Below are 18,676 nucleotides of genomic sequence, written 5' to 3' on the forward strand. Positions count from 1 at the left end.
CATCTATGTATAGAATGTCTATCTTGCGTAGATTTCCGGAGATAGTCGATTTATTACGGTTAGTCCGGTTACTGGAAATACCGGACTTTACCAAAACCTGCCGGAATCTAACTAAAAATTCACAATAAAACGATATAGTTTGTATATTTTTTGATAATTATCATCAACTTGACCACAAATAATGATTTTTTTTAAATAAAATATATGACCCTCCCAAATCATCACAAGACGCTCAATTGACGCCCTTAAGGTAGGATATAAAAAAAAACAGTATTGGATATGTTCTGCTTAAATGAACAATTAATCGGGAAAAGCTTGTATGATTTTATGCTTGGATCATACCAGAGGGCAGATTAGCTCTCCGATCTGCTTTTCTCTCTTTCTAAATGATATTGAGATACACTTTCAAGAAACTATAGATGCAGGTATAAATATTGACTAACTAGCTATTTTATTAGTGTGAGCGTTAGCTCACACTAAAGTTACAGACCATATTTTGCAAATCAGTATGTGCTTAGAAGACTTAGGTACGGTATGAAAAGACAACTTCTGCCTGTTGCAGCAGACGACAAATGCTATATAGAGCGTCTGCTAGGAAAGATAACCACCACACTTGCCTGTTTATAGTTCACCACTGATACACTGCAGAGGGTTTATATGACTAATAGTGTTTAACAGCTTGTAAGACGAGATTGGCCAGTCTAGTGTTTATCATTGAAATCTGTAAATATTGGCTGCTTTCAGTGAAAACGGGGCTTAATGCATGTCAAATAAGATTAGCATGTGCATACGGATAAGCCTGTGCAATGTGCACAAGCTAATCAAGGACGACATTTTACAACAGGGAACACCTACAGTGCCTTCAGCGCTTTGATTATTATCGCTGACGACGCAGTGCTCGTACTGGAATCAAATGTTGGCCTGCAAAATTCTCTTAATAGTCTTTATTCATAGTGTCAAACATGGAATCTTACCGTAAATATCGAAAAAAGTAATTATTTTTCAAAAAGGGAGGAGGGTAGGTGTAAACGACAAATGGTTGTATAATAATCAATAGGAAGACATCGTTAACTATTAAACTACCTTGGTATTGTGTTTACCAGCAGTGGGTCATTCGCTCTAGCTATGAAAACACTGTTCGGAAGTTTGGGGTAACAAGCAAGGTGATACTTTAGAAAGAGTACACACGAAGTTTTGTAAATGGACTCTTAATGCCATACCCTCCACAAATACTCTTGCATTGTATAGCGAACTGGGTCGATTTCCATTGTATATCGAAAGATACCTACGGATGATTAAAATACTTTTTAAAGATACGCTCAACATTAAACGAGAAATGTGTATTTTAAATACCATTTTAAATGAACAATTAAATAACAAAAAATGTCAACAATTCTCGTTCAAACTGTGCCTCTCAGGTGCGCCTGATACTTCAATCCTCTGGTTTACATGAAATATGAATATATCCGAACTCAGTTAGAATAGAAATATTCTACCAAAATCTAAGAACCCGACTTCGCGATATTAGCAATTGGCAATCAGGGACAGAGAACTCAACGTCCCTTGATTTATATAGAGAAATCAAACTTAATTTTGAATAATCAGCATATATAATCCAGTTGGAAAATCCAAAATACAGAAATATATTGGCTAAATTACATTTATCATCCCACAAATTAAATATCGAAGTCGGTCGTCAAGATAGACAAGATAGAACATTCACCCTCTGCATTCTTAATGATATTTAATATATATATATCCATATTCGGAAAGAATATATTTCAAAATATTTCTATACACATACGAGTATTCTTAAATGTGCACGTTTGTGTTGTTGTTGGTTTATTTTTCAAATATTTAATATATTGTATAATTGTTACGAAAGTAATTTTGTCGCATATATATCTCAAGATCATCTATATTTTTTCGCATAGATGGTCGACGTTTGGGTATGCATTAATTAAATTCACTAGTGTAAATAGATGAAGATATAAATTGTAGACAATATAAATTTCTCATTATTAAAATGATTTTTAATATTCACTTTGGAACCATTTCCCTATAGATCAACTATAGTTTCGTTTTTCGTAAAGGTGGTCAACAAAGGGATAATACTTATACAAATACTAAAACAATACTTAACTAAAGTAAGTGTTATACATGTGCATGCATTATTTTATATAAAACAGCTTTAACGTTATCAGTATTTCTCAATCATATATTTCTATAAAAAAAAATAACTGAGAATGAAAACAACATACAAGTATAAAGTTGGATTTATGCGATTTTATGTGTCCTTTATATGACTTTTATTTATGTATTTTCCTTAAAAAAAGACTCAAAGGTTTGAATGTATAAAAAAGAGAAATCTCTTAAATATGAAGTTTGAAATGAAAAAAATCACAAATGAAATTAGGTGCAGAATAATGACATAAATGTAGAAAGTGTGTCAATTATTAAACTACGTTTAATAGTATGTTGTCAATAAGTAGTAATATTCATTAAACAAGCAGATGATCACACCTCTTATATTACAGAACACATTTTATACCTTGAAAATATGGTTTCTAATGGACATCCATTTTTAAAATGCATTTTTAGGAACAGTGGAAAACCTCCGGTTATAATGTTGTACACTGATGAGCAATTAGCTGACATACATACTTATTACTGCACTGGTCAAACAGTCCTTGGTGTTGATAAGACTTTCATGCTTACACAGATGCATGTCACGGTTACGGTCTACAAACAGTGATCTGATACCCATTCATCAAATAAACAATCGCCATTGTTCATAGTCCCGATGTTTATACATGACAATAGTAAATGAAACCTACTGTCAGTTCTTTCACCACTTGAGATGAAATTAACTCAGGACCTAAAGAATCTAACAATTGGCAGTGACGAAGCGCTCTACAAAGCCATTTAAGACAATTTCCCCTCTAGCACACATATATTGTGCTCAAGGCATTTGCAACAAAATGCACGAAAACAATTAAAAGATGACGCAGTAAATGAAATTGAAAGAAACAAGAGATGTGTTTGTCAAAAACACAATGCCCCCTACTGCATCGCTTTGATTGATTAATTATGTTTTTATCCTTTGGCAGTACAGATAATTATCTCCCTTGTATGTTTATTACTTGGATTTGGGTTTTTTACCTTTGACCTTGAAGAATGACCTTGACCTTTCACCACTCAAAATGTTCAGCTCCATGAGATACACATGTATGCCAAATATCAAGTTGCTATCTGAAGGGATATAGAAGTTATGAGCTTTTTTCGAATTCTAAACGCAAAGTGTAACGGAAAGACAGACGGACGGTCCGATCACTATATGCCCTCCTTCGGGGGCATACAAGTTGCTCAACATGATATTCGGAGGCAATGTAATAAGTACAGCTGATGATTCCATATGCTTCGAATCAAAGTGCAATGACTTTGCTCACACATTTCAGCAAGATTTTTAAATTACTTTTGAAAAAGGTTAAAACCTCATCTGCAGGCAAAGGTTAACGAACCAGCCATTACAAAATTAAAAGATTGAAAACTATCACATATCTGTAAAACTAATTTAAGTTCTTACATTCTTAAATTTTACAAAATAAACTACTCTTATATGTGTGTAAATTCATTGAAATATAGCACGTTAAACATTAAATTAAACATTATTATGATATGCATATACAATAATTTATGAATGTATGTATTGACATGTGAGCCTGTTGTTTTTAAATTTTAAATAATATATACTATTAATATACTTTTTATTTGAAATAGTGCAACTTCAGCTTCAATATCGATATCGATGCACAATGTTCTTAGCGTGATTGTTGAGTTATACATTATGAATACAATTGCTAAACTACATGATTGTGGTCTTTTGAACTATATATTATCTTCATTTATATTAAATATTACTTTTTGTTATGGATTTTGGTGTTTTTCATTCTCCTAGCAGAGTTGTTGTTCGTGCCTCAACGTTCATGAATGTAATAAACCGCAGTGTAAGTGAGTGGTGTTTTTATATAGACTTTGGAAGATTCCGAGATATTTTGGTAGAATCCGGTATTTCTATTGACCCCGTTCGGTCTCAGTTTGGCGGAAACGATCATTAACGATCATTCACGAGTACGATCATTTCCGCGAGCACGCCAGCACAATCGACACAAATGGCGACGACAGAGCGAAAGAAACTAGCAGATTTACGCGTTGTTGACCTGAGAGCTCAGTTAGAAAAGCGGGATCTAGATAAAAATGGAGTTAAAGCTGTACTTTTAGAAAGACTGCAGAAGGTAATGCATTTCTGCTAACAAAATAACAGTTTCATCAACAACATCACTATTGGCTCTTAAGTTTCAGCCGCCATTATGATTATAAATTAATACATCATTACAAATGTTGGTCTAACCAGAATTAGTTGCACAGTGATTTAACCAGAATTATTTTCACAATGACCAACTTTTCAAGTTTCAAATCTCTATCTTAATAGAATTGCGTAATAATTGTTAGATTAGCTCTTCGATATCAACGGACTGCCAGAGCCTTTGATTTTTTTTCTGTGATGCCCCTGGGAGTCCATATCATATGCACCCTGCATAAACACAATTGCAGTTCTCCACAGCTGATCAGTGCGCATCCCTAAACAAAGGGTTGCTGAGAGTTGCATTGCGCCGTCTATTGTTCAAAGGTGCGCCCATACTTTTATCACCACTGTAAAGACTAAGGAACACCGATACTGCAAAAACTTATCAACCGGTCTAAAGCACAAACCCATGCAAGTGGTATTATTACAGCAAGAAACTATTGCTTTTTATTTATTTTGTTATTCTTTCGTACGCCCTATACACCATATTGGGATATGTTGTAATGTTGCCAACAATTTTTTTTCGCTATCTGTTAGTTCGCAGTTCACCAATCTTTTGCTTATCGTGATATTTAACGTTACCTTATTCGATAAAGATGAAGAAAAGTCGTCAATTATTTACATTGTCAGAAAATTTAAAAAGAAAATATAAGCAAGACAAGTGTGTTGAAATATCGTCATGTTTTTTAGGTTGCATGCAAAGTATTAAGTCCGTAGGCTGCCATTCAGGTAAATATAATGTGTTTTTAAAGTTTATTCATCACTTTCCTTAATTGGTAACCAACTACATCTGTTTAGTGATGCGCACAAAATCTGTGCCAGATCGGCCATAACAAAAATTATTAAAGGCTCTGAGAGTACGTTTATATGGCTTAACGTTGTTCATTACAAATTGAGGAAAGCAATGAATAAACGTCTAAAACACATTTAATTTACCTGAGTGACAACCTGCAGACCTTATCCTTTGCAGGCACCTTTAAAAAAACACGACAATGTTTTGACACACTTTTCTTGTCAAGAAATTAATGTTGTCATCTACACATTAAAACTCATGACTAATACTATTTCTTCATTTTTCTTGACAAGAAAACACAAGCCAACTAGTAAGCTAAGTAAATGAACACTTATTTCATTGTCTCGTCCGTTTTCCTTCGTGTTTTCTAACATTTTAAGCCACTGATGCAATCAAATCGTTAAATATCGGGGCGATAATGTCTTTTTCTGGGTTTACCGATTTAATGTCAGGATGGTTAGACGACACCTTATGTAGTCATTATATGACAACAAAGTGTTGTTTTGAACCGCTTTCCGTTAAGCCGGCATTCCATTGCGCGCAGACATATTTTTTTACGGATTTACAAGTTACAGGAAATCACGCGACAGAATTGACAATACGATATGAACCCAGTCTACAACTTTTCGGTAATTTAAATTAGAGACCAACAAATCACGCCACGCTTACGCATACGTATCGGTACGGGAAGATTTTTTTTCTAAAATGGGTAAAATGGATATTAAAGTCTTTATTGTACGTCCGGTTAATAAAAATAAATGCGTAAATCTTCATGAAAAAGGTGTATTTACGGCTGTATGGCCCTTATCTGGAGCTCTGAATGTCACAAAACATTAAATTATTTTTGTCATCGTACGACAACCACGTAAATTTCTCTTACTAGCAACCCCGATAAAAGCCGATTCCTTATCAGTTCAATGGGAGAAAAGCGGAAAAAACCAATACCACTCTTACTAAATGATCAATAAAACCATTATTTTATTATATAAATCAAAGTAATAAAAAGTTATTAAAAGAAAAATGTTTTATCTTTCTATTCATATAAAATTCATTTTATTATTATTTCAGGATGATAAGTAAATATGTTGTTAATTGAACAAATTCAGGGCAGAAATATCGCTATCGCGTAATGCCGACTTTCGGACTACTTGCATAAACATGTGTGTGTTTACAATTCAAATGCGGATATTCTACACATCATGAATATTTATGAGATTGACATCATCTTGTTCACGACTGAATGAACTTTACTACAATGCATTCAAAATTTACATAGGACCACCCTACGCCGAGAAAATAGTACCCGACTTTTACGATGAATAAAATTACTTCCGATGGACCGAACACAATTTTGAACATAGTTATAAAAACTAGAAAGTCTAACTTAAATTTTGATACCAAATTTATTTTCCGCAAATGAGAATTAGGTACCCGCATCTTTACACAAAAACGCGCATTTATACAATTCGACCTCGGTTGACCTCTGCAGAGGGAGGCGCCATTTTTGTTTTGCTTCGCTAATCGTTATCGTTTGTGACGATCTGAATTAATTAAACCATACTCGCTTAAACTCTACAGAAAACAAAAGAAAAGGTTTGTTATGATCATTTTCGATATTATTTGGTTTGAATTATGTTTAAATAATATTTTATAAATATTAAAACCAGCTTTTCGCATTGATGGCAATGTTCGCTTTTTTTTTACACGAAAAACACGCTCAATAATTAAGTTATGTCACTGAATATAACAGTCCAGTGAGATGCTTCCCTCAAATAAACGCATTGAAATGGTTGATAATAACAAATTGAATCGAAATAGATCAATAACTGCGTTTTTCTCTTATTATTTACGTAAAATAATGGAGAGTGTCTGGCTGTGATAAAGGTGTAAGAGTATCCAGGTGCCTTCTGCAAGGATGTGGGACTCTGCTGCAACTCCATCATAAGACATAACCAAGCAATTAAAAAAATTCCAGTACATTGAGAAATGAAATTGTCATTGAAATATTCAACCGATAAAAATGATGCAAATCAGAAGATATGGAAAGTTGTTTTCTTGACGACTTTCAAACTATAAATATTATAGAGAATGACTTGAAACATGCAGAACAAAATTCCGCCTCATAATGCTGTAAACAATTATCCACCATGTAGTTGCCATCATTCCTCCTGATATTCTTCTTGTTCCTAGACAAATAAATTCCTTTTATACTCAAGAACAGTCAAACAATTGAATTCCCTCCCTCCCCAAAATGCCATATACCCAGTACATGAGTCAGCCACAGTAGAAGTTTTCAAAATCCTTACTCCAGTGGCTGTCATTGTACAACTTATCCATCTGGAGACACTTACAATGTAAATAATTTTGAATTAACACCCAACTGAGCACCTTTGTACAGTTTTTTCACCCCTTAACCTTTATGCCACCCTCTATTTAGAAGGAGTGCTGTATCAGAAGAAGACTACATAACTGTAAAATGGTAACAACTGGTACCCTGGGTGTGTTATAAAAAAGAAGGCAATGAAATGAAAGTGAATTTCATGACAGCATGTAGACAAAAAAGGAGTCTTTGCTTTGTCAGTGCGAGCAGATATCCAAAGTGTAAAATTTGAGTTAATTCTAGACTGGATGGTTCCTGATTGTTTGAAGAGTGAAATTGGAAGACAATGGCCGGCTGTTTTCCAAACATGAGAAATATCAAGCATCATACGAACTGTACAAAAAGGACCTACTTTGAGAAATTGTGTATAGTTTAAATGTATTGAAATGTTTTATTGAATTTTCCCCTTTGTACACTTTTGACATTATTGCAGTTAGTTTGTTGAATGTGGCAAGACTTAGTTAAGTTATTAAAGATTTTTATACTTTCAACCAATATATTGTGGTGTTATGCTCCTCGACAAAAAAAAATATATAAAATTGGCACTTTTTAAATCAAAATTAGGGTACTATATCAATTTCTGATCAACACATCAATGCTTTTATTGAAATCTACAGGAAAAATGCCATCTGTATGCCAAATTTCAATATGATACCATGTATAGAAAAAATTATACAAAAAAAAGAAGCCAAATTTTATAGAAAGCGGGTCCGCGAATCGACACAAAATGTGAACGCTTTTATAATAATTTTCCCCAAAATGGCATTTTTTCCGAAGATTCAAATTAACATAACTTGGGATGTAGTAGAGATAAATTAATAATTCAAACTGATCTGAGCAGTATTAAATGAGATCTTTAATATTATATCAAAACATTTAAGATTTCTGTGAGTTGAATTTTTTGATGGGGTTGCTACTCTTACCAACCTTTCTGGAATTTATGATCATCTACATTTTTCGAAGGTTTCAGCATTTGTTCGCTTGACCAGCAGACGATGTAGGCCTACTCGCTTCGGCCGAAGCATCTGCTGTTTTTCCACCATATTGATCAGAAGTCCTTTCACTTTCCTTAGATTTTTTGTTAAAAAAAATGTAGGAGAGTTCGTCTCTCGCTGCTCTCCTTTTCTGATTTACACTTTGACATGTTTAAACACTTAATTGTTTCTTAAAAACGTTTGAAAATCGCAACAAAATATGTTGACAAGCTTTTTCAACACTTTCTGATGATGTATACACAGTTTGCTGACATGTGACATCTATCAACCAATGGAAGTGCAGGATTCAACACAAGGCGTCCGCGGTAGCCAAGCAACGGTTATTTTCCACCTACATTTGGTCTCAGCAGACCCGTGTTTAGAATTCTCAGTACAATTCCATCGCTTTGTTTTTTTATAATAAAATCTCCCACTGATATAATTTTTAATGCGCCAATTATATTATGTATGCGCCCGAATGGCCCACTGATATTATTAAGATTGCGCACATTAATATTTCGATGCTGGAATCCCGCAGTGGCGCTGCCCAGAATGAACATTGCACATACATTTTTTTCGACAGTAGTTTTCGGATACAGTATTTGTCGTTGATCATAATTTACATGTAACATTTTAAATTGAGTTGTTGATTTGTCATAATTACTAAATATGAACAATGCTCTATGCTCTCAAATCGCGTCACATGATTAACGCATGTTCAATGGGAATTCCCCCATCCCACAATTCAACTTGCATAAAATGGCGGACGTTTGCGGACGTCAATATTATCCGTATTTTAGTTTTGAAAATAGAGATTGTAATAATACTAGATTATCGGGTAATGGATAGAGTTCGAACATGTACCTATATTAAACTTCTGAAATAAAAGTGGGACTTCAAAATTTATGTCTGGGACGGCCACAATTTTAGGCTTGGAAGTCAGGACTTCCAACTTTTTAAAGCTGTAAATTGGAGTTCTTGCTAACATGTTCAAATTATTTTAAGCCAAATCATCTTTTCAATTGACTTGCAGGCTTTAGAGGAAGAAGGCCAGGATACTGAAACAATAGAAATTGAAGTTGGAGATTCACCGGTCCCAAAGAAAACACCAACGTCTGCTAGAAAGACTCCATTAAGAAGTAAAAATGATGGTGAATATCCACACTCCAGGGTGGAGATTATTTTGCTAACCTCTAGATTGGGTTAAATAAGACATACCAGTTAAAGGCTTACTGAGGCATGATTGGTTATTGTTGGTTCAGGTACTACTTTAAAGTATCTGGTGTTCTTTGTAGTAGTACTTGAGCCAATAACAATGAATTAAGCAACACTTACAAGCTGCATTTTTTCTGGAAATTGGAAAGTGTTAAACATAAACAAATTAATGACAATTTGCATATTTATTACAAATTCTGCACAGCAAAATCAGCAAGGTTAAATGTTTCAATTACATAGTTTTCTTAGACTTGCAGTAATTGATGGGAGTTAAATACTGGTTGCCTTTGTTTACACAGTTTTACAAGAAAAGGGTTACATGGAAAAAGATACAGGGTTTTTTTTTTAGAAAAAGGGGAAGACGCTGGACGCTGGGTAAAAGGGGAAAATCGAGCGCGAAAAAGACATATTTGGGGAAAAAATAAAAACTGTTCATTTCGATGTCTATAACTCGCCTACAGACTTCAGGTTTTTTTTTAGAAAAAGAGACATGTCTCTGACCTTTTTGTTCTTAAACACATGAACAAGTATGATATTAAAGTCAAAGTCCTTAATTAAGTTGCAGGGGTAGATCTTATAATGGGAAATGTTTTCAACTGGGGCCGGGGAACGATTTCAATATTGTGATTTCAATTTCATGATGAATGGGTTGACGATCTAGATCTGCTACAGTATTGGAAGGGAAAGGTGCGGCAGCTGCCGATTGTCTACTTTCACTTTCACAATAATCCGACAGTATTAATCGATGTTGATTACATGTACCTCCGAATCCTGCTGGGTTTCAACGGTTTTTGATGATTCATTCTTAAAAAAATGCGTCAACGCAATTAATATTTTCCGAGTCCGAACGTTTTATTTTGTTCATGTATGAACGCCAATTGTGAGACTTTTTTTCTGTTTTAACGTTTATACCCATCTTGGCTTTCACATAACCCGGATGAAAACTCGACTGGTTTCCAGTAATTAATTGACGAATCACCCTTCTGGCGCAAGACCGGAATCCAGTAAAATAGTCATATGATTAATACGATTAGTTGCCCGGTTTCCATGACGTAATTTAAGAGCTATATATAGAATCACTGGGATTCCCAGAATTGAGTGTTCGTCGGGAGAGAGAGAGAGAGCGAGATCGTTGTACATGGTACAAATAGGATAAGTGTCGACTTCCCAAAAGAAAGAAAAAAACATTTCTTTGAGGGTAAAATATTATATTTTGGTGAAAAATTATATTTTTGGAGGGGAAATGGTAGTTTTAGGGGAAAAATTCTGGTAGGGGAAGACGCCGATTATCGGCGTCACTTTCTTAGTAAAAAAACCCCTGAGATAACAGATGCGATTTGTACAAAAATATGCTTTTCCTGTGTTCCCTGTTCATACCGTTGAATACTGCCACTTGGGCAAATCGATAGACATCTCAAATATTGACAGAAGCAATTTCATTGGATAGTGATAAGGAGGGCAATTTTCTTGTATTATAACTTCATATTATGCGTTACTATTTTCATATGTGCATAGCTCAAATCAGGTACTGTTAAGTGTTCGTGGACATAGCCATGTTCAGTTTCCATGAAAATTTGTTGTTTATTGTATAAATCATTTATGAATGGGAGCCAGCCAAAATGTATCATGTTTTCTGCAGTGATAAAACATCCAGTTTGACCAAATATTGACTGGAAACTGAACTAAAAAGTCGAGGGAAAACACTGCCTTATGACAAAAAATGGATATAATGTTATCATAATAATCTTTGAAAAAAAGCATTTGCTCATAGCCTATTAAAGACATATCAACAAGCTTGTATGGCTTTGTCTAAAATATAAGAGACAGATGTTTTCACTTTTCATGCAACCTATTGCATCACAGACGCATCACAGACGTACATTCTCAAATAAAATGTTTTTAAAACAAAAATATTAACATTCTAATTTCATCATAAGTTTTTTAATAGTTATGTTAATTTCAGGTGAGTCAGAAAAAGAAGATACCTCTGAGGACAAGGTAATGTGTTTTTAATAATGTTTAATTTATAATGTAAATGAAGTGTGTTTTCATAATTGTCATTTCATGGTTAATTTATGCAAATTTTATTACAATATTTCAAATGTGTTTTTATTTTAACTCAGAATGGTGATGACATGGAAGACTTTGAAAATGAAGAGGCAGATAATGGAGAAGACCAGGTATTAACTGGCAGTAATTTGTTGATGTATGCTCCAGTGTCCGACAAATTTCTTATTTTTCAGGTAGCCCACTGGGCTACCAATAAAAATATTTGGTAGCCTATGAAATTTTCCTACAAAATGATAAGAGGCAGGTTTTCATCTTCATTTTATTTCTTCATTTACATATACATAATATGTATACATACATATACATAAAACAGCAAGTAGTCTGATGTACACAGTCAATATCGTAAATTAATGTTACAGTACAGGCACCGTGTACTTAAATGTAAATGTACCAAAGAAAATCATATACTACATGCAGATATTACATGTATGTGCACATGTATGTGTACTTAAATTCGGACAGCATGTTAAGTCGTAAACGTAAATAAAGCGTTTAGATGATCAATACGATTGACTTGTATGGTGTTAATCAATGCAATTGCCCTTTTTAACAACAAATACCGAGTTTCAAGAAATCAAGAGTATTAAATCATTTATTTACTTGTGTCCGACTTTAAGTACTGTCCGAATTTACGTATTGCATCAGTATGTTACGACACTTGTGTGCAGTCAGTATACAATTCAATAATTGTTTCAATAATGAAGGAACTGATACAGCGTAACGGTAACGATACAGCGTGTTTACATGATATTTTATTAAGAGAAAATGTCAATGCCAAATAATTCGCGAGATACCCCTATACTTAAGTTGAAATTCACAACGAAATTTTTAATGGAAATTAAATGATCTCAATGTTGTACCCGCTACGAAATTTTTATTTACAAATAAATACACCCACGCCAATTTTCGCGCGCTTTATATCAGGACAAAGAAATTCATTTCTTAAATGTAGAATTTTGTTACCTAGAATAGCTGTACACACCGTGTGCAAACCCTGGCAGGTTATTTACGCATGTTGCATTATTAGCTTATTTCATCATATCTTTAAACAGAACCATATGCCGAAATTCATTTGACACTTTAGAAAATTTCAAACGTTTGTGTTTATGACTCTTTATCGTCTATATTACTCACCCATAATTTGGTTTTAAAAATATAAATCGGGCATATATGATAATATGGGCTTATTGATTAACAGTCGATTAATCCAATTATTAATTGACAATGCAAACTAATTAGCAGGTGTTAACCGCGTTCACAAAGTTGTCATTAATATTCATTTTCGGTTTCGTTACCGTTTTGAAGAATCCTCTATTGTTTTGATTTATTTAATGTTTGGCGTCCTTGGATATTTAACGACATCAAAAACGTTGTCGCTATTACTCATTTTTGCGGTTAACAAAGAATTCCAAACTGCGAAATTATGTTGCATTATGTGCGCCAACTATACTACCGGCTCTCATTATATTATTAGCAGACGACAAATGTTGATTCTGATTAGATGATTAAAATACACTGTTACTGTTTAAGACATTACCGCAAGTGATCGGTGACTGATTAGATAATTGATTGCACTTTGTTATCGGATTATAAGCAATACACAGTGTACAAACACATGGTCAGCGTGTTTATTCTAAGTATGTCTGTCAATAAACCGGGCTTCCGCTCTTAAAGATTTATAGTAGCCCGGCGGGCGTCAGCTGGAAAATTTCAGTAGCCCGATGAAAAATTTCAGTAGCCCCCGGGCTCCGGGCAATGGATTTGTCGGACACTGATGCTCCATGTTAAACATGTTTCCCAGCCAACCTAGAAATCAGGGAAAACCTGGAAAAAGACTTACACTTACCAGTCAGGGAATTTGGGTAAAGTTCCTAAAATCAGGGAAAAATTAGGGAATTTTGTTTGGTCAGACTTTCCTGACTTGTGTCAAGAAGTCCATACAATTATAATAGCAAATCAATTCCTCTGCATTGCTATGGTGGCTTTGTAGTATACATGTAGCTTAGTGTACTATTAGCAAATACCTATAATACATGTTATTGTCTGCAACTTCTATTTATTGAGGGTGTTTTAAACAAGAAATAGTTGGAAATTATGATCCTGGATTTTTTTCCATCAATGAAAAATCTGAGAATTTTGTTAATACAAAAAGCTGGGAACCAGAACCCTGTAAAACAATTATTTGCCGTTTAAACCTATTCACTTAAGTTTGATTACATCTTAAGTCTTGTGCTTATATAGCCAGCTCTGTGGCCTTTATCTTGCAGGGAATCAGTATGTATTGTTCTTGAAAGATCATTTGAATTCTCGCCTAGCCAAGATTGAACCTGGGTAGGCGGACACCATATCTATTTTAGCATTTTTACCTTCTACATGACTGCAATAGCATGCCGAACCAAATGGAAAATTAAAGCAATATAGAGTAGCCATTATTGACACAGTTGGTCCATTAACAGCCTCAAAAATCTAGATTGGGTACCTTTATAATGCAAGATATAATGGATATTTGTTGTATTTGGTGGATAATCGATTTTAATTCACGAGTTGCGCCTCTCGTGAAAATATATTTTTTTATGTAGTGAATTAACATCCATATTCCACCAAATCCAACAAATTCTCTTTTTATTTTATGCTTACATATGATTATTTTTAGCTCGACTATTATATATGAAATATATATAGTAAAGCTATCCTAGTCATCCTGGCGTCGGTGTTAGCGTTAGCGTGCAAATGTTAAAGTTTTCGTACTACCCTAATTATTTTCATTGTCCCTTGACATATTGCTTTCATATTTTGCATACTTATTAACCAACATCACCCCAACCTATCAACAACAGCAGACAACTCTATCAAGCATTTTGTCATAATAATGGCCCCTTTTCCACTTAGAATATGCAGCAAATGTTAAAGTTTTCGTATTACCCCATTTATTTTCATTGTCCCTTGACAAATTGCTTTCATATTTTGCATACTTGTTTACCAACATCACCCCCAACCTATAAACAAGAGCAGACAACTCTATCAAGCATTTTGTCATAATTATTGCCCCTATTATACTAAGAATATGCATATTTTGATAAATCTATGTTAAAGTTTGCGTACTTCCCCATTTATTTCCTATATCCTTTGACATATTGCTTTTATATGTTGCATACTTGTTAACGTACGTGACCCCAACCTATAAACAAGAGCAGACCACTGCATCAAGCATTTTGAAATAATTATGGATTCCACCCGAACAATACCCCACGCCCCTAGCCAGAATCCCTTCCCCCCATGCCCCCCCCCCAACCCCCCCCCCCCCCCCCCCCAAACCTCCCACCCCATTTTTTTTTAAACATCATCTAATAAATAACAACACCCCATATTATACCCCCTCTCACCCCCCCCTACCCCCCCCCCCCCCCAATTTTTTTTTCCCCTTTTTTAGCTCACCTGAACACAATGTGCTCATGGTGAGCTTATGTGATCGCCGTTTGTCTGTCGTGCGTTGTCCGTTGTGGGACGTCAACATTTGCCTTGTTCACTCTCTAGAAGCCACATTTTTTGTCCAATCTTCATGAAATTTGGTCAGAAGATTGGTTTCAATGATATCTTGGATGAGTTCGAAAATGGTTATGTTTGCTTGAAAAACATGGCTGCCAAGGGGCGGGGCATTTTTCCTTACATGGCTATAGCAGAATCTTGTTAACACTCTAGAGGCCACATTTATTGTCCGATCCTCATGAAACTTGGTCAGAAGATTCATCCCAATGATATCTTGGAAGAGTTCGAAAATGATGTCGGTTGGTTGAAAAACATGGCTGCCAGGGGGCGGGGCATTTTTCCTTATATTGCTATAGTAAAACCTTGTTAACACTCTAGAGGCCACATTTATTTTCCGATCTTCATGTAACTTGCTCAGATGATTTGTCCCAATGATATCTTTGATGAGTTAAAAAATGGTAACATTGGCTTGAAAAACATGGCTGCCAAGGGGCGGGGCATTTTTCCTTATATGGCTATAGTAAAATCTTGTTAACTTTCTAGTTTGCTCAATCTTCATGAAATTTGGTCAGAACATTTGTTTCCTGTGTAGTAAAATTTGGTTTTATTATTTCAATATTATGTGACATTAACTGTATTATGTAATTTTTCATTACACAGAATTTTCATAAATAACATAACTGTTTTAGTCATTAACACTTATGATAAGCCTTTCGACTAAGAGATAACTGAAAGAAAGACAACATGTACATGATTTTGCAGTATTTATGCAGTATTTATCTCCCTTGTTTAACCTGGTTGAGAAATCTATTTTTAGTTTTGCTCTGGAATTTGGGAAGATATTGATCATTGATAAATGCACTGTTCTGATGGAAAATTGACTACTCCGCCATTGATCTCTTCTGAACTGTATTAAAAAAGCTGTTTTGGCTGATTTAAACACCTTGATGCTTTCTTGAAAAGTTAACAGCTCTTAAAAAAGGTTGAAATTTTGAAATAATTAAACTCTAAATTATTTTTAACACCAGCATCAAGACATATTGGCATTATTTTTAGCTCATCTTTTTTTTGAAAAAAAAAATGAGCTATTGTCATCACCTTGGCGTCGGTGTCGGCGTCCGGTTAAGTTTTGCGTTTAGGTTCACTTTTCTCATAAAGTATCAATGCTATTGCATTCAAACTTGGTACACTTACTAACTATCATGAGGGGACTGGGCAGGCAAAGGTAGATAACTCTGGCTTGCATTTTGACAGAATGATGTGCCCTTTTTATACTTAGAAAATTGAAAATTTTGGTTAAGTTTTGTGTTTAGGTCCATTTTATTCCTTAAGTATCAAAGCTATTGCTTTCATACTTGCTACACTTACTAACTATCATAAGGGGACTGTGCAGGCAAAGTTATGTAACTCTGACTGGCATTTTGACAGAATAATGTTCCCTTTTTATACTTAGAAAATTGAAAATTTGGTTAAGTTTTGTGTTTAGGTCCACTTTTTTCCTAAAGTATCAAAGCTATTGCTTTCATACTTGCAACACTTACTAACTATGGTAAGGGGACTGTGCAGGCAAAGTTATGTAACTCTGGCTGGCATTTTGACGGAATTATGGGCCCTTTATACTTGAAAATTTGGTTAAGTTTTGTGTTTTGGTCCACTTTACCCTTAAGTATCATAGGTATTGCTTTCATACTTGGAACACTCGCAAACTATCATAAGGGGACAGTAAAGGACAAGTTGCATAACTCTTGTTGTCATTTTTACGGAATAATGGCTCTTTTTTAACTTTGAATATATGGTTACATTTTGTGTTTAGATCCACTTTACTTCTAAAGTATCAAGGCTATTGCTTTTAAACTTCAAATACTTTCATGCTATCATGAGGGTACTGTACCTGGCAAGTTGAATTTTACCTTGACCTTTGAATTACCTTGACTAAGGTCAAATTACTAAATTTTGCTAAAATTGCCATAACTTCTTTATTTATGATTCGATTTGATTGGTACTTTGACAAAACAACTCTTACCTGACATACCACAATAGACTCCCCCCTCAATCCCCCCCCCCCCCCCCCCAAAAAAAAAAAAATTTAAAAAAAATTGCCCCGGTAGGGTGTCATATAGCAGTTGAACTGTCCGTCAGTATGTCGAGTCAGTCTGTCCGTCCGTCCGAAAAAAACTTAAACATTGGCCATAACTTTTTCACTTTTAAAGATAGCAACTTGATATTTGGCATGCATGTGTATCTCATGGAGCTGCACATTTTGAGTGGTGAAAGGTCAAGGTCATCCTTCAAGGTCAAATGTCAAATTTATGGTGTCTGTCTGTCCGAAAACTTGAACATTGGCCATAACTTTTTTCACATTGAAGAAAGCAACTTGATATTTGGCATGCATGTGTATCTCATGGAGCTGAACATTTTGAGTGGTCGAAGTTCAAGGTCAAGGTCATCCTTCGAGGTAAAAAAAATTTACAAAAATTTAAAGCGGCTTTCTCATGAAGCTGCACATTTAGAGTGGTGGAAGTTCAAGGTCAAGGTCATCCTTCAAGGTCAAAGGTTAAAAAAATAATAAAAAATCTCACAGCGGCGTTCTCATGAAGCTGCACATTTTGAGTTGTGGAAGGTCAAGGTCATTCTTCAAGGTCAAGGTCATCCTTCAAGGTCAAAGGTAAAAAAAGTAATAATTTCAAAGCGGCGTTATCATGAAGCTGCACATTTTGAGTGGTGGAAGTTCAAGATCAAGGTCATCCTTCAAGGTCAAAGTCATCCTTTAAGGTCAAAACAAAAATATTTCAAAGCGGTGTTCTCATAAAGCTGCACATTTTGAGTGGTGGAAGGTAAAGGTCATCCTTCAAGGTCAAAGGTGAAAAAACACAAAAAAAAATGTTTTTCAAAGGGGCGCAATAGGGGGCATTGTGTTTCTGACAAACACATCTCTTGTTTTATTCAAACATGGTTAAAAAACACAAATATTTATTAGTATTATTTTATTTTTGAAATACCGTCCAACCATTCCACCCAAGAATCCCCCCCCCCCCCCCCAAAAATAAAAAAAAGAAGAAATTGCATTAATTTTGCATTTTTGGAAGATAATGTAATAAATGACCACACCCCCCACACTATACACCCCTCTCCACTCCACCCCTCCCTCCTTTGTGATTGAAATTGAGATAGGTCCCTACACCTTTAAAAAGAAAAAAAGATGAGCGGTCTGCACCCGCAAGGCGGTGCTCTTGTCTAAATTATTCTTATTATTTAGATTATTTTTATTTGGCATTTTCTAAACTAAAAAGACTCTATTCTATTTCTATTTCAATAACTTTAGTAATTTTTTCTTATTTTTACATTTGATTCACTGAAGTTTCCTAATCTCCATAAATATTGTTCTTTAGATT

At 34.6% G+C, this 18,676-nt stretch overlaps 2 protein-coding genes across 6 annotated transcripts in view; both read left to right on the forward strand.

The window, feature by feature from the left end:
• LOC127866212 (forkhead box protein K2-like) overlaps positions 1-18,676 on the forward strand; it is a 141,944-nt gene that overhangs the window by 69,745 nt on the left and 53,523 nt on the right. The window lies entirely within an intron of this gene.
• The window catches only part of LOC127866209 (scaffold attachment factor B2-like), a 31,673-nt gene continuing 17,131 nt past the window's right edge, over positions 4,135-18,676 (forward strand). For 4 of the 5 annotated variants that reach the window (XM_052406632.1, XM_052406633.1, XM_052406635.1 and 1 more), the window contains exons 1-4: positions 4,135-4,295; positions 9,547-9,664; positions 11,692-11,726; positions 11,852-11,908. In XM_052406632.1, the coding sequence (XP_052262592.1) occupies positions 4,173-4,295; positions 9,547-9,664; positions 11,692-11,726; positions 11,852-11,908 (333 nt within the window). In that variant the 5' untranslated portion in view covers positions 4,135-4,172. The remainder of the gene's footprint in view (positions 4,296-9,546; positions 9,665-11,691; positions 11,727-11,851; positions 11,909-18,676) is intronic. The other variant, XM_052406634.1, reaches the window with a different exon arrangement.

This window comes from Dreissena polymorpha, chromosome 2, assembly GCF_020536995.1.
Source record: "Dreissena polymorpha isolate Duluth1 chromosome 2, UMN_Dpol_1.0, whole genome shotgun sequence".
NCBI lineage: Eukaryota > Metazoa > Mollusca > Bivalvia > Myida > Dreissenidae > Dreissena > Dreissena polymorpha.